The sequence below is a fragment of the Struthio camelus genome, chromosome 1 (genome assembly GCF_040807025.1).
Source record: "Struthio camelus isolate bStrCam1 chromosome 1, bStrCam1.hap1, whole genome shotgun sequence".
NCBI classification, from domain to species: Eukaryota; Metazoa; Chordata; class Aves; order Struthioniformes; family Struthionidae; genus Struthio; species Struthio camelus.
In genome coordinates this window covers 92536929-92551957 of record NC_090942.1, presented here as the reverse complement: position 1 = coordinate 92551957, position 15029 = coordinate 92536929, and the positions used below count along the sequence as shown (strand labels likewise).

Below are 15029 nucleotides of genomic sequence, written 5' to 3'. Positions count from 1 at the left end.
TTGGAGTTCAGGATTTTATTCTTTAAAATGAATGTTTCTGCTGATGGTTTTGTGTCAACTATAAGGAGTCCAAACACTATCCCTCTCACGGCCAGTTTGCCAGGCAGCAACAGAAGGAAGAATTACACCAGTCAGTCAGCAAAGCACTTTCAAGGCCAACCAAGCACAGTTCCACTTACTGCGAACATTGCACAGCTAGTCACCAAGAAATACAGCCAGCTGTAAAGCCATTTCCACACTTTGATATCACCTGCAGAATTCATTACAGAATGATCCTCGCAGAGGCCTGTAAATTCAACATTACATGCAAACACAATGACAGTTTATTCTTGTCCTATGCACAGTTATACCCATCCACTTCCAAACAATCTTTGCACTTTGTTTTAGTAAAGTATTCTAGTTCATTTCAGGTGTAGAAAATCCATTAGGCTTTGGAGCTTTTTTTTTTTTTTTTTTTAAATTACAAGAACAAGCATATTTTAACATAAAATAATTTAAATATTACGCTTCAGCAATTAATAACTTCAGAGTTCTAAAAACGTGCTTCACTGCACAGTTTGACCTTTGAGCGGTTTGGCTTGGTGAATTCATACCAGCTTCCTTGACACACTTCAGAAGGCAGTTTGTAATGATATGTGCAAAAAGAGGACGCAAGAGGATGGCACCGCGCACAGGTCCATCACTGCCTGTGAGTCTGTGAGTACTCTGGCACTTGCTCTGTCCAGTCCATGGTGCGCTCAGCTTCATCACAGGCAAGAAAGCTGCATTTCACGTCTAAAGCTCCAGGTCCTGCAGGTCCCCCCAGCTAGGTCCAATTTTCACTTTAACATTCAGCTTTACCGAGATTTTGACGGCATTTTCCATCTCATGCTTGACAATCTGAGCTACCTACAAGGAAACACACAATATTAGGTACTGCAGTGCTCTGTTCAAGGATCAATACACATAGTCTCTGTTTTTCTGTCAATATCTGGGCTGGTCAGACACCTGGAGCTCTTTGCTGCATTTGTGTTTGCACTGATTTACCACAGACGGGAATGTGATCAAACGCTGTAATCCTGATTAGGATTTATGAATGGAGAAACTATTTGGAGCAAGTAACATTTTACGCGTTACAGAGCTGTGACGGGTGCCTTATTGTTGAAGACTACTCAGCAAAAAGGCAAGTGTAAATTTCCACTAAGCACCTGAGAGTCCTGCAGAGTCCCTCCCGTTCACACAGCTGTGTAATTCTAAGTATTTTATGGAGTCTGTTCTGAAAACATCAAAGTCCTCAAAGCAAGATAAAAAAAAAATTCACAAAACAAAGAAACCAGAGGCAAAAAACCTGTATCAGTGAGAGGCACTCTGAAACACAAACTATAAACTCCTGGGAAAGCAGGTCATATTTAATGCAGGTGTTAGATACCACCCTGGTTTACTCTCACAATTTTGTTGAGACAACCCCAGTAATTGCTGCCCTCAAAAGATACTTTTAAAAAACATTCATTTAAGTACACAGTCAGGAGCCCATAAGATATTTTTGCCTGTGACTCTCTGGATCAGAGAGAGAGACTAGATTTCTTCCTGACAGTCAACACCTGTCTTGGATAAAAGGACCCCCTTTCCTACCCCAAGACCCACATAGTCCAGCCTGTCCTGGTTTGCTTGTATGAATGCTTGTATGAATGCTTGTATGAATCTTTCTGTCCACACTCACCTCGTGTGGACATCCACAGCAGAGTGAAAAAGGAAACCTTTGAAATGACTGGGACCCTTCATCTCAGCTAGAGGGTCAAAATAGGAATCACTCAAGCTTTTTAACTCCCCAGTGCCTTCCCATAATTCCTTCAGAGGTACCTACAGTAGAAATTCCTCCACAATTTTAACTAGGGAAATGGAGGAGGGGGGGTTGAGGAGATCAGAGCAGAAGAAGAGTTTACAACAGTGCTAAGAACAAGGAGATGTGCTTTTCAAAATATTCAAAATGATTTTGATAACCTAGAAAAATGCTTTCAAACAGGATGTAATTCAGTACAGACAAGTACAAAGTAGGATAGAAAGCAGGACAGAAAGCCAGGATAGAAATGAGCTGCTTGAACATATGATGAAGAATAACTGGCTAGGCAGGAACAAAATGGCATTATCAGAGATTAAAAATTGAACAGAGTTAAAGCAAGGCATACTGTTGTGAAAAGAAAACAAACATGATTCTGGAACGTAGAAAAATAAAATGCTACTTGTGCAACGTTCAAATCAATCTTCCACTCTATTCAACACTGCTATAGCCTTGACTGGAAGTTTTGGTCCCAATATCTTAAAAGAAACGCGAACCGTTCAGAGAAGATTCTCCGAGAGTAGTCAGAGGTCCAGCACACACAGCCAGTGAGGAACATCATATTAGGGCTGCTGCACCCAGAAAAAGGGAGGTTTAGTCTACTGAAAAAGGCTGCAGGGGAGACAAAACCCTGCATGAAGTTCCTGGGGAAGCTGATGGGATTGCTGCACACCAAAGCTGTGACCTGGGGTTTGGGCTCTCAATTTCCTGTACACTGAGCAAACAGCACCATTTCCAAAGTTCTCAGTGCCCATCCAAAACACACATAGAGGAATACTGGACAGCCTAAAAGCATAAATGCAATTATGCTGAGAACACATAAGCAGTTAAAGAGCATCTAGCCTTTGATTGCTAAACTAGTCCACAGCTCTATGTTCCTACCTGACTCCTCATCGCCAGGGTCAGCTCAAGAACCTCAGTCAAGCCACCTTTGGCAATGTGAGACACAACTTTGCTGTAAGGCAGCAACCTAAAAGGCAGCTAAGAACAGTAGATTTCACCAGCATAGATACTAACCATGCTAGGATCATCTAGAAGACTTCAAAACAGGGAGATCTCCTTGCAAAAAAAAAAAAAATACGCAGCTAAAGTAAAATGGAAGATGGTATGTTAAATTTAAAGCCCTACTTAATACTTTACTTTACAAATGATTCACCTATTTTGATCCCTACTTTCATTCTGAAGCTCTGCACAGGCTTTGAAAGCCCTGATATCCAAAGCTTTTCACACCTCTGGCAGAAGAAAAGACATATTATCCCAATTTGGTCTTCTAAAAGAGGCAAAGCTCACTGGAATTGTTTTCTTATAAGTCATTTGTAAAGAGCCCCGATACTCTGTTGCCCGGAACATAAATTCCTAGATATACTGAGAGATTTTTAGTTTTCTTTTTTAGCAGCTGCAAAGAAGCTGGAGCCAGCATCAAGCATGCGACCAAACTAACTTGTCAGACTAAGAATTGCTGCTGCAGCCAAGAAATACATGATTTACTGCATAATAAAACTTTGGTGCCGCTAAGATGGAAAAAATAATCTCTCCAATACAGAAACCAAGAAGTGCCCACTTCTTTTTCACTAAAAGGTATTGTAGCAAGAGACACCTCAAGAAATCCTTTCCAAACTGTATCTTCCTACTATAAGACAATTCTGAGGCTGCATTAGAAGGGAGGGGAGGCAACGTTTTCACAAAGACCTTTTCTGGCCCTAAAAACAATTAATCAAAAGGATTAGAAGCGAATTGCTGTCTCAGCTAGAAAGAAATCCTCAAGCAATAATCAAGCTAAATCTGCAACAGAAATGGAAAGCCTGAGTCTAGAAAATGTGTCTTGCATGCATATGCTGTTTTAATGACTGCCCAGAAAAATCTACAGACAGGAATATTTCTGAAGGAAGTTAGAGAAGCTGGTAATAATTCCCCTCGAAGCTGAGACGGTTCTGAATTATGTAAATAATAACAATAACAATAAATATTAAGGAAATTCATTTGGCCCCAGTTCTTCTGGAGACACTATGACATCCTGGATCCAGTGTCTAAAGAAGCAAAAGCCTATACTCTAAGGGGATTTCAGTCTTCTACAGAGTGAAAATTAGGAGGCTTTTCATCTTCTGAAACAGCACACATCTTAACAGTGTTGGCAAAATGAACAAATGGTAGAGGCGGGATTCAAGAGAAAGCTATTAAATCCTTTGTTTTTAAGGAAATTACCAAAAATACACTCAGTCCAGTCACTATCACTAAAAGGTCTCCAAGTGTAGCAGTTACTGTTTGCCATCAGGAAATGTCCTGGTGTTGTTTCAGACATGTACCCGGAGAACAGAAGCAGAGGAAAGACACTGCCAAGGTATGGAAGCACGTTTTGGGAGCCCTGTCCCTGGATTTGGGCTCAGGACTTGGGCAGACACTTAGCTGCTAACGTATGATAATGCTTACTACTGGAAGCCATCACAGGGAAAACGGTACGCCCAGGTGCAGGAGCATCTATACAGTGGAAGAGCACGCACAGGGATATATATTCCCCTTGAAAGGTGCCGTTAAGTTCACACAACATCTTTCTTGTATCTACCATGCTGCTAACCGTACGAGATCTTGCCAGAGAAAGACTGGTAGGCAGGGAATGAGAAAACAAGTACTAAAAACACAGAGTCCTCCTTTCCCTACACAGGAGTACAAACCATAGCAGTGACAATACCTGTAACTGAGATAGGCACAGACAGGCAGGAGCATAACAGGGAGGCAAATATACCTTGGAATAAACCATGGGAATTACCAAATGAGAAAAAAACTCCCCTCTATAGTACCAACAGTCATCAAGCTTTGTACAGAAGTTGCACGAACTGCTGTTACAAGCAGCAAAGCACACACATTTGGAACAGAAACTATCAACTTTTGCCATGGAAACGGCTCAAGCCCCAAAATAACGGGCTCCAGCATACTGACATAGTTTTTCATCCCATTGAACTTTTGGCATACATCCAGAGAGGATTCAGAGACCAAAAGCCAAGCCCTTAGAAGGAGGGCTTGTCTGAAACGCTGCAATGCAGTAGATGGCTAAAAAGCAACTGCACAACTGTACCTGGATGACATCATCCTCTGCGACTTCATAGAGGAGCTCATCATGGAGCTGGAGAATAAAGAAAGCTCCACTGACAGGAGGTAACATCCCTCTGCTTCTCTTCCCCTCTAGCCTTCCTACACAGGTGAAGAGCACAGTTTGTTAGATAGCATTATGTAAAGACATAATTTGATTTCTCGTAATCAAAACACTTGCACATATTTGTAACGCTGAGAAAGACAGTATGAGGAACCTTAAAATGAAGAAGTCTGTGCACACAGATAAAAACACCAAACATTACAATTCTATCAATATTTGTACAGCTACTGAGGGAAAAATGTTAATGAAAAGCATTTTACATATAAACATTTCAGCCTTATATTATAAAGATGTGAATCAGAACAGAAACAAGACAGACAGTTGCACCTCCTGAACCATCTGTTTTAAAAGTAAATTTTAAACAAAATTATGTCAAGTTTAATCAGAACTTGGTTTATAACGTTCTCTCCGGCAACGAATTAGGATTCTGCTTTTCTTCCTAAATCATTTTAATGGCTAGTTCTAAAGAGCCAGTAAGACTCCTTCAACCCAGCCAAATGCAGTTATCTGAAGCCGTAGCTACTACTCTCGATAAAAAATGAGCAGTCTTTGAATAAGCTAGTAAACAGCTGACACAACAGAATCCTGGTAGGCCATGCCTGCCAAAGACAGAATGGAACAAACTGTTCCCTGGTAAAGGCCTTAAATGAAGAAAAAAAAAAAAAATCTACACACAGACTCAGAAGTTATTTATCAGGTTAGCAAACAGAAGGATTCCAGTTCACAATCGCAGGAAGGGCTTCACTGCACCATCAATTCCTCACACAAATCTCACACTGAAATGGAGCAACGCTGAAGAAGCCACATGCTTCAGCATGCATCTCTGTTGGGATAGGCATCTATAAATTGCTGAAAGGGAACTCTTTCAAATTCTTGAAACAGATGGTATTAGAGGGAAAAAAAAAAAAAACGCCAACCAAATGCAACTGCTCTCCTTCCTTCCATTACACTGGACAAAGACCAGTAGCTTCTGGTTCTGGGGAGGGTGGGAAGTTCCTCCAAGCACATGCCCTCTCCTTATAGCAAAGGTGCATCCTTTGCAGACCTTTGAATCTTGGCTCTCTAAAATAAAACTCCTTGACATATTTTTAGAGGTTCAATAATTAATTATTTAGTTTTCCTTCTCAGGCCTAAGAATCAATTACGACAGCTTCACGTTACAAGTTGAAGCATATGAACTATCAAACAAATGCAGCACTCCACCCCTTAAATTATCTTTCTAAAAATATATGACAGATGACTATAATACGCTAAAAAGGTCTTCACAGCCATCCTATGGGAACGAGTACCCCAGCATAGCCCTGCTAACTGCAGCCAGAGCAAAGTCACGCTGATAAACACTTCATATAATGCTATTGTGGAGTCTCTGTATATAGGTCAATATAGGTCAACAAATTCCAGACTTAATTCTAACAAAAAACATACTGTTTGGAACAAGAAGTTGTTCCACTATCTTTTCACTGCCTTTAAAGCCAGAGCATCCGCTCGGTTTCTGCTTCCTATTTTTGAACGAACCTGCAGCGGCATCACAAGAGTATCACATAAATACTCCAACTACCAACATTTGCAAGAGGTACTTTGAGGTGATTGGGGTTTTTGATCACAGCATTTGCTTTAGTTTATGTCTTGAGCAGACAGTCTCCCTCCTTCCCTAGGACTGCCCCGCCTGTTAGACACAGTCCTACTGTTGTCAGGAAACAAAATTTGTCTCCCGCTCCTGGCCCGAGGCCCCTAGCTTTGGCAGGGGGTGCTTTTCTTTCAATTTGTAACATCAGAAGTTTCAGTCTAGGGCACATGGCAGAGGTGAGCGTACCAGTCTTATCCCTCTGGAATGAGCTCTCCAGATGTCCATGGGACTTGATCGCAGAGGAGAAACCTTCCAGGCGCCTTTGAATGTTCACGGTGGCTGTTTTGACGATGTCAGCAGCAGATCCCTGAACAGTTGTATTCACAGCCTGTCGCTCTGCCTAAACAAAGATACTTGTTCTCAACACCCACCCAATAAATTAAATCCAGCATGTCACATGTAATTCATCAATAAATCAATCCATGGCAAAATGCAGGCATACTAAAATGTCCAGACAAAAGGTTAATTGTATCTGCCAGAGAGGAAAAGACATAAGACTAGCTTCATACACAGAATTTCTCCAGGGGACTAAGAAAAGCAGGATTTCTACAAATTTAAAAAGTATTAATATCAAAGGCAAAAACCTGCAAAAGTCACAAGCCACGAGATGGAGAAGCCTATACCCATAACAACAGAGTTTCATGAGCACAGGAAAACTCTCAGTCAATCCAAGCAGCACAAAACACTTCTGTATTTTCAAAACTATCAGGAATGGACCATCAAAAGCAAAAAATTCACTGACTAATAATCTGATCTACTGCAGCAAACCCTGACTGCCAGATCATCACAGCTGTGCAAACACACATCAGACTACACTATTACAAATGACATTTTTCCCCCACACAAGAAATCTCTCTACCAGTCCTCTCCTCAGAGAAGTAAACTGTCTTGAGAGGTTCTTCCTTCTCCAGATTAGGACTGAAAGGGAGGCAAGACAGTTATGAGGAAGCTGAAATAAAATTCATTAACTGGTCTTTAACAGAACTTTAAAGAATAAAAGGAAGTTAAACAGAAGGTGCATCTGTGAAGCCCCATGTCATAGTACCCTTCAGATTCAATAACCAAATCCTCTCTAAAAAACCCATTCTTTTGAAAGTCTCCGGGTTCTCCTTTCAACAACTTGAGGTACAAACTCCTCCACCTCCTCCCTCCTCTTTAATTCCACACGTTCTGATTCAGCTGCATACTGAGAAGTGTAACACTTCCTCCCCACAGAAATGCAGCATCTCCCCAGGAAGCCAATTTGCTCTTACTGAAGTACAGCATCTATGATAGGTGTGTCCAAAATGACCTTGAAAAAAAAAAAATGTCTGTGCATAGGTTTGTATTAAGTAAATATTTATCTAACTAGTTATACTAAATTTTTCCCTTAAGGGCAAATGAGAAAAAGAATAAATACCCAAAACCACAGGACTTAAAACGCCCTTACTTGTTCAAGCGCTGACAATATATAACACGCAAAGACTACTGAGTGGGAACAACTCAGCCTGAAGAGTTAAAAACATCGCTATGTGGAGGCTTTTTAAAATCATGTCCACTTATATCAATATATTACTCATTCCAGTTCCAACGTGGGAGTTATGAAGTGAGGTTAGAACAGTGATGACAGCTGTACCCTAAGTCACAGAAGACTTACGTCAAACAAATCATGACAAAAGCTTTGTTATTCAGAGAACAACTGAGGGAATAGTGAACTCGGTGAGAACTGGAAGGTCATGACTAAAATGGGTGACAGACCTGTAAAGCTGCAGTTACAGATATGTAGAAAACGGATACTTAAAAAAAAAAAAAAAAAAAAGAAGTGCTGAGGTCAACATACATGAGCTTTACTGTAGGGGTTTGGATCTGTGATAGCTGGCAGATATCTCCGTCTCCCAAGAATAGTCTGCACAAACCCATCTCTTTTGCAGCTCCGCACCGTCTCCCTCAAGAACTTCTGAATCCCTGTGAAAGGTAAGAAAAAATATGCACTAACACAGCTGATGTTTCATATTAACTCCTCACCGGGGTCACTGGAAGGGGTCTTAGAAACCTAAAAAGGACAGAGGTAGGTAATGCTTTACATTCCCTAGACCCTGTCAGTGACGGAGACAAAAGCACAGGATCACTCATTCAGCCTATTCTCACCTCTGCTGGGTGAACTTACAAAGACTTTGAGGTGTAAGAAAACATGCATATTGTCAGGATATCTGGCTGTGCACAAGGTGGTAGGAAGTCAGCTCTGCACAGTGGCAAGAAACAGAGCACGATACACGTATTATTGATAATGGAGAGGTCAGGACCCAGAGCAACACTGGAAAGACAAGTAGCAGGAAAGGAGTAAGTTGAAAGTAGAAGTCAGAGCCCTTGATGCCTCAGGCTGCCCAATTTCAAACGGTCACTTCAGATTCTAGGATGAAACAAACTCACCCAGCTGTGCTCTGGAAGGGAAGAAGCAAATACATCAAGGACGTTAAAAAGAAATTTAGGTCAAAGTATGGCAAAACAGGGAAAAAGTCCTTTTCATTGCAAATTCAGAAAATAACTGCACTGAAATGGAAAAAGTTAATTCCAGACATTTTCTTTCCAAGGTATACAAAATGTAAAGCATAAGAGGAATATTCAAGATCAAGCTTGACAGTGTTAGTTAATTTGTTAGGTATGTAATTTAGTATGTCAGCCTGGCATTACATACAAGTGAAAATTCACAGGAAGAGAAGTTGCAATATAGTGGTCTTTACATACTGCAGAACGTGAGCACAACAGGTGTGCATGTGCTGAGAGGGGAAGAAGGCAGGAAGTCATTTCTAACATCTTCGAAGGAAAGACTATCCCAGAAGTTACTGGAGACTGGACAGGCTCTTAATGGGACGGCATTTCTCAGCACTTGTCACTTGAATAAAAACAAACCCTGAATCTTCAGAACTTTATTTTCCAGCTCATTTCCAAGTTTTACAATTAGAGCTTGACCTTCACTCATTTTCTGATTGCAACTCTACTCTTGCTATAGCTTTCCTAGGGAAAATTAAGAGTTGTCTTAAGAAGTGCAACGTCTTTTTACAAAGTATGGGAGAGCTACTCTGAGCAGCTGGAAAAAAAATGTAAGGGTTATATGAAAAATAGTTTAAAATTCAATGAAAGCAGAAGAATAGAAGAGATAAACGCTTGTATTTAAAACAATAAGAACTTTGGTGCAAAGGCATATTACGTATCTGTTAAAACCATGTGCTTTAATAAGAAAAAGAACGCTTCTTATCCAGAGAGCTGAGAGCTTTAAAATTAATCCCCAGGGTTGATTAATGAACAAAACAAAAAAATTAATTTACTGAGAAAATAACAATGTCCTGAAGATGAATAAAACAGGACCGCAGAGTACATTATAGAGTACCAAACAGCTCTGTTCATGCGCTAGACTTTTTCAAAACTTTTTTAAAATGGAAACAATTTTTGAACCGGATAGGAGTAACAGAGGGCAGAGACAAATATAGGATTTGAAGAGACATGAAGTGAAGAGGGGGAGCCCAGCTCCTAAACACCCATATCCTAACCTGTGTATCTGGATTTGAAGGACTCAATGTAGTCGGCAGCTTCACTTTCATCAATCCCCATCTGCTCGCCTAAAGATTTTGCTCCTATTCCATAGATGATTCCATAGCAAATCTGCCAGAGGACAGTCAGAAGAACCACAACCATATGGTGAGCCATGCAGAGAAAGCAGAGCCAAAATAAAGTTTGAATCACTGGAAGACAAACGTGTGGGGGCAAGGGCATGCACTCAAGAGAGACTACCTCCAAGTACAAGCCGCTCTTCCACCTTCATCCCCCAAAACCCTGTCAGCACCAGTTGAAACTTCCGGAGAACAGGAGGACATATAAAGCAACTACTAAACAGCTACTGGCCTGAATAACTCCAGTCACACCCGAACCCAAAGAGAAAACCTTACTGTTGGGATTCCCTGGTGTTCTGGTCACCAAACCTTCCTGCTCAGCAAGCTGCCGCAGAATTATTTTTCCTAAAAAATTACCTGCTTAGCTTGTTGCCTGATGCTATCTCCAACAGCTTCAGGATCAATCATTTTCCATTCCGCTGCAATGCTCTTAAAGACATCAATACCTCCGCTCAAGGCTTGAATGAGTCGGCAGTCACTAGACAAGTGAGCAAGGATCCTCAGTTCAAGCTGAGAGTAATCAGCAGCCAAGATTAAGCCACCTGAAGTCAACAACAAGTTAGCCTGAAGCAATATTATTTCATAAATTACTCCAACCACATGATCATCCATTCCTTGAGAAACTGAAGGCCTGAATCACATCTGCTTGACTGTTGCCATCATTTATGCCTGCATGATACTAGTGCAAAGAGGATATAGCACGTGCTACTAAATCAGGACTCTCCCTCATGCACTGGAAGTAGCTTCCCACAAGCATAAACAGCTACTATACACAGTGAAAGAGACTGAAACTTCGAAGGTGCTCTACTTGCACCTTCTGCTCTGAAAGTTTTCCACATCTATGCAACTTTCTACATACACACCCATAGATGCATGACATGGCATGAAAACTCTTACTCCAACCAGCCTCAATCTGTTTTCTTGTGAAAACAGGTTAATGGGTTGCTTCTGCCACGGCTGAAAGTCTTGCCAATCAGTGGTATAAATGAAATCGGATTCTTGCCTGTTCCCCCAAAGTCCAAGCCTCCCTGCTTACCACCCAGCCCCTACATATAGGCTCCATTGAGTACTCCCAGACAAGTATCTGTTCAGGCTTCTGTGCAACAGTCTAGCACCTCATAGGAATGATGAGCACAGGGATCAGACCAGCAGACTCGCACTGAGCCAGGGCAGGCAATGTGACTGACATGAGGAACATTTCAGCAAATGTTAGAGAACGTTTTGTGCAATTTGTGCCTTATTGGCTGCATAAGCATAGCTCCTTAAAAACTACATATTCTTAAAGAGGGAATGAAAGTGTGAACATTTAAATCATAGCATTTGAATGCTTTCCCCAGTCAAAACGCTCTCCTTTACAGTCTCCTTGTGAATGTTTCTGAGGGCAAACTCTAACTACAGCATTGGTTTTCCACGTAGGCCTGCTCTAACAGCTACATATTGTCACTATTTCTTCCACTCTTCATCAGATCTAAGGTTTTTTTTTTGTTATCTATATTCTCAACATAATAGCTGGTACAGAGCAGGATCCGGGTATTACCTGGGAAAGGAACAAAAGCATGCCTCATGCTAACAGAAAATGGGATTCCTCTTTCTTCAGCTCTGTCTTCAGCCTGAGCCTTGGAGCCATCAGGCAAAGCACGGGAATGTTTTTTACCTCTGTGGAGATAAAGAAAATGACAGTACTTCACTGGTTTCTAAGCCACTTAAACATGCGTAATCATTTTTTCCAGCAAAAGAATTAGTGAAAACAGAGACACTAGCCTCTATTCCATTCTTCTGCACAACCCATACCTATTTTGACCATGGGAGAATTAAACAGAGGCTGTATGTATACTTGAAGGGATTTACTGATTTTGAACAGATTTAGGGGTAAATTCTCCTTGTATATTCAGTGTTTGGCCCAGAGATTGGATAATTCCACTCCAGAACAGGTAAGATGAAAGGTCCCAAACCTGTAATGGGTGCAGTCCAGAAAGGCAGTTAAGGGGCCTTACAGGAATCCTAAAAATTCAATACCCCAGCTCGAGTGCCAAGTCTTCTCCCAATATCATTTTCATGCTAACACCCACACCAAACCATATCCACTAGAGACAGGAAAAATTTCCCCACAACACCAGACTCAGGAATGCACACACACACGTGCGCGCTTGCATACACACATGCTCGTGTGCACACAAGCAAGCCTGCAAAAGCAGAGCAGAAGTTGCAAAAGATACCTTTAGAATACACTGCACTTTTCCTCTCTAAAGATGGAGCAAAAAATTGCCCCAAAACCACCTGATTTTTTTCTTCCAGAAGGCCAGAAGTTCACAGTGGCACCCAGGTGCTCTGCAGTCTCTCAGGTCTTACTTAGCTCTCATGTTTCCCCAGGTCACCCGTAGCTGCAGATGGGACTGCATCCATCAGTGCACCAGCTGAACAGTGCACAGCTGTGACACATTCACTTCTTTTACTCCCATCAGCACCTATCAACCAGCTGGCTTTCTGTATTCTTCACTGGAAGTCTAGTCAGAGCCCTTATGTGTGGGAAATCAAGGCCAGTTCCAAATAAAGCAAAACCATGGAAAAGGCATCGTGTTCTCTTCCTTTGGGCACCTCCTTTTCTTCTTGTACCTTGTTATTTCAGGAGTGGCAGGGACCAAGGAAGAGGAAAGATCCCACAAAAGACATGGAAATAAGTTTTCAAAAGAAATAGCTGAAGGTTAGTGGTAACACATGCAAACTGCAGAGAACCACCCTGAGTGGTCATCACAATTTAGTTGAACGAATAAGGGCTTTTTTACCACAATATAATTTAGCTACACTCCCTTGCTCAGAAGCTTCTTAAAACAGAAGGAAGGAGAAGGGTCTCTGACACCTGGGCACGTTACTAAGACAAAGGACAGTTTGAACTGAAGGTTGGAAGTCCTGTCACCTGCATACTTGGGCGGGTGACTACACGACAGCTTCTTTTGTGCCAGCAGTCATTTTTGTACCTTCTAGGAGTGCCCATCTTCCTAACACAGAGGCTTAAATAAGGAACGTATTTCCAAAAGTCAGCCTGAGAAGGCGGCCTCTCTCAAAAAGTACAGCTAGCGCTCCACTTCTCCAGTGGGCTGCTTCTCTACGGGGGAGTCTCTAAGAACCCAGCACACACTCTGTTCAACCTACAAAGCTGCTGCAAGCTTGACCACTACCAGAACAATTCCTCAAACTGAGCCAGGTCTCGTGCTTCTCCCAGAGAAGAGAGACAATAGACGAGATCCCGTTACTCCTGTGCTCCCGTGACTGACCCATTCACAAGGCACAAGGATGTGCAAGGCACATAGTGGTAGGAGAAGAGATAAAAAGATACATCTTGATAGATCAGATTGCTATGCAATCATTTAGGCATTTGCATGTAATGCTATCAAAATAGAGTATTTGGTTAACAGAAATCAGATTTAGAATCATTCTGCAATCTGGGTGCTTTTGCAGGAGCTGCTTTATAAGAAAATTACTAACAACGAGCAAAAAAATATGTTCACCCGTGCTCTCTGCCACACGCAGCTGCACTGTACAAAACAGTTGCACTTTCTTCTGCTCCTCCCACAATATTCCCATCCTCTTTCAGAGGAGGTCCTAGAAGGTTGAACCAGATTCTAACTTCAGTTTGGCTATTCTTCACACACAGGCTTTCCACGCAATAGTAAGGAGGATAACGCTAATCTCATCTCTGTAGGGTTTCATAAAGAACCTCAAAAAGCACGTGGCAAATGGAGCCACGTACTGTTATTTAGTCTTATTAGGCCTTTCACACATCACTGATTCTTAGGTTATCTGTTCCCCTGAAATTTTAAGAGAAACACTGAGTAATGAGTCACGCGGACATGACCACAGCCGTGGGGGAAGTCAGAAAAGAAAAATTTGACAACTCAACCACACTAAGACAAGTAGAACAGACAGGAGCTTTGCCACGATGCTCCTACCTTCCTCCAGAAACAGCACGAGAAAAACCATTTCCCTGGGCTTGGGAGGGTGGGCTCTCTTCAACCACGATTGGCATTTCTATCTCAAAGTCTCTTGGCACATTCTGGATATTTGGCTCTGTGAAGGCTATTCGACCTGAGAAGTAAGACAAGCCAAAATTAAGAAAGGGCACAAAGGAGCCTCTCTAACCTAATATAGGAAAGCACATATCTGCATCTCCAATAACCAAGCGTTTCTGGGCAAAAAGAAGAACTGAGAAAATGGAAGTATTGTTTCCACTGCTGCTTTGTGAGCTAAGAAACCCGCTAGGAGAAGCGAGACCAAAAGTGTTGCCCGTCAAGCCCCTTTACAAACAAATCTATTTTCCTGCCTTACTACGCTTTCATTCTAAACTAGAACGTCTTTCTGTGGTGATGGATGCTTTGTAGTCTTGTGTTTTCCACAGGGAATCACAGCTGTAACAGCCTCTTGGATTCTGTTCTCAGCTTAGCCACCATCTTTGCCAATGTTGTCACAGTTCTGTCCCTCATTTCCCTTGCTTTTAAGATAAGGATATGTTTTCATCATTTCTCCAAGAAGTAGTGAGTAAATTTAATTTGGATTTAATGGGTTTGAGATGGTTTCCCCTGCAGCATTTCTATATCATTAATAAGAAACCCTGAAATACTGGACTTGTTCTGGGGTCAAAGATTTACACGCCAATATGTGCAAGAAATGAGTAATACTACCCAGGAAATACAAAAGCTATGGATTACAATGCACCTAGACTTTTAGGGCAGATTAATGCAAAATAATTGTTCTAATATTTTGACTTAGTTTTGAAAGACAAAACAGGCTTCATTT

The 15029-nt window shown here is 41.6% G+C and overlaps 1 protein-coding gene across 5 annotated transcripts in view; it reads right to left on the bottom strand.

Annotated features, from left to right (window-relative positions):
* The window catches only part of POLQ (DNA polymerase theta), a 55436-nt gene continuing 40407 nt past the window's right edge, over positions 1 to 15029 (bottom strand). For all 5 annotated transcript variants that reach the window (XM_068957874.1, XM_068957882.1, XM_068957853.1 and 2 more), the window contains 8 exons: positions 14186 to 14321; positions 11776 to 11894; positions 10596 to 10780; positions 10119 to 10230; positions 8411 to 8535; positions 6778 to 6931; positions 4887 to 5002; positions 1 to 888 (listed from right to left, as the gene is read on the bottom strand). In XM_068957874.1, the coding sequence (XP_068813975.1) occupies positions 775 to 888; positions 4887 to 5002; positions 6778 to 6931; positions 8411 to 8535; positions 10119 to 10230; positions 10596 to 10780; positions 11776 to 11894; positions 14186 to 14321 (1061 nt within the window). In that variant the 3' untranslated portion in view covers positions 1 to 774. The remainder of the gene's footprint in view (positions 889 to 4886; positions 5003 to 6777; positions 6932 to 8410; positions 8536 to 10118; positions 10231 to 10595; positions 10781 to 11775; positions 11895 to 14185; positions 14322 to 15029) is intronic.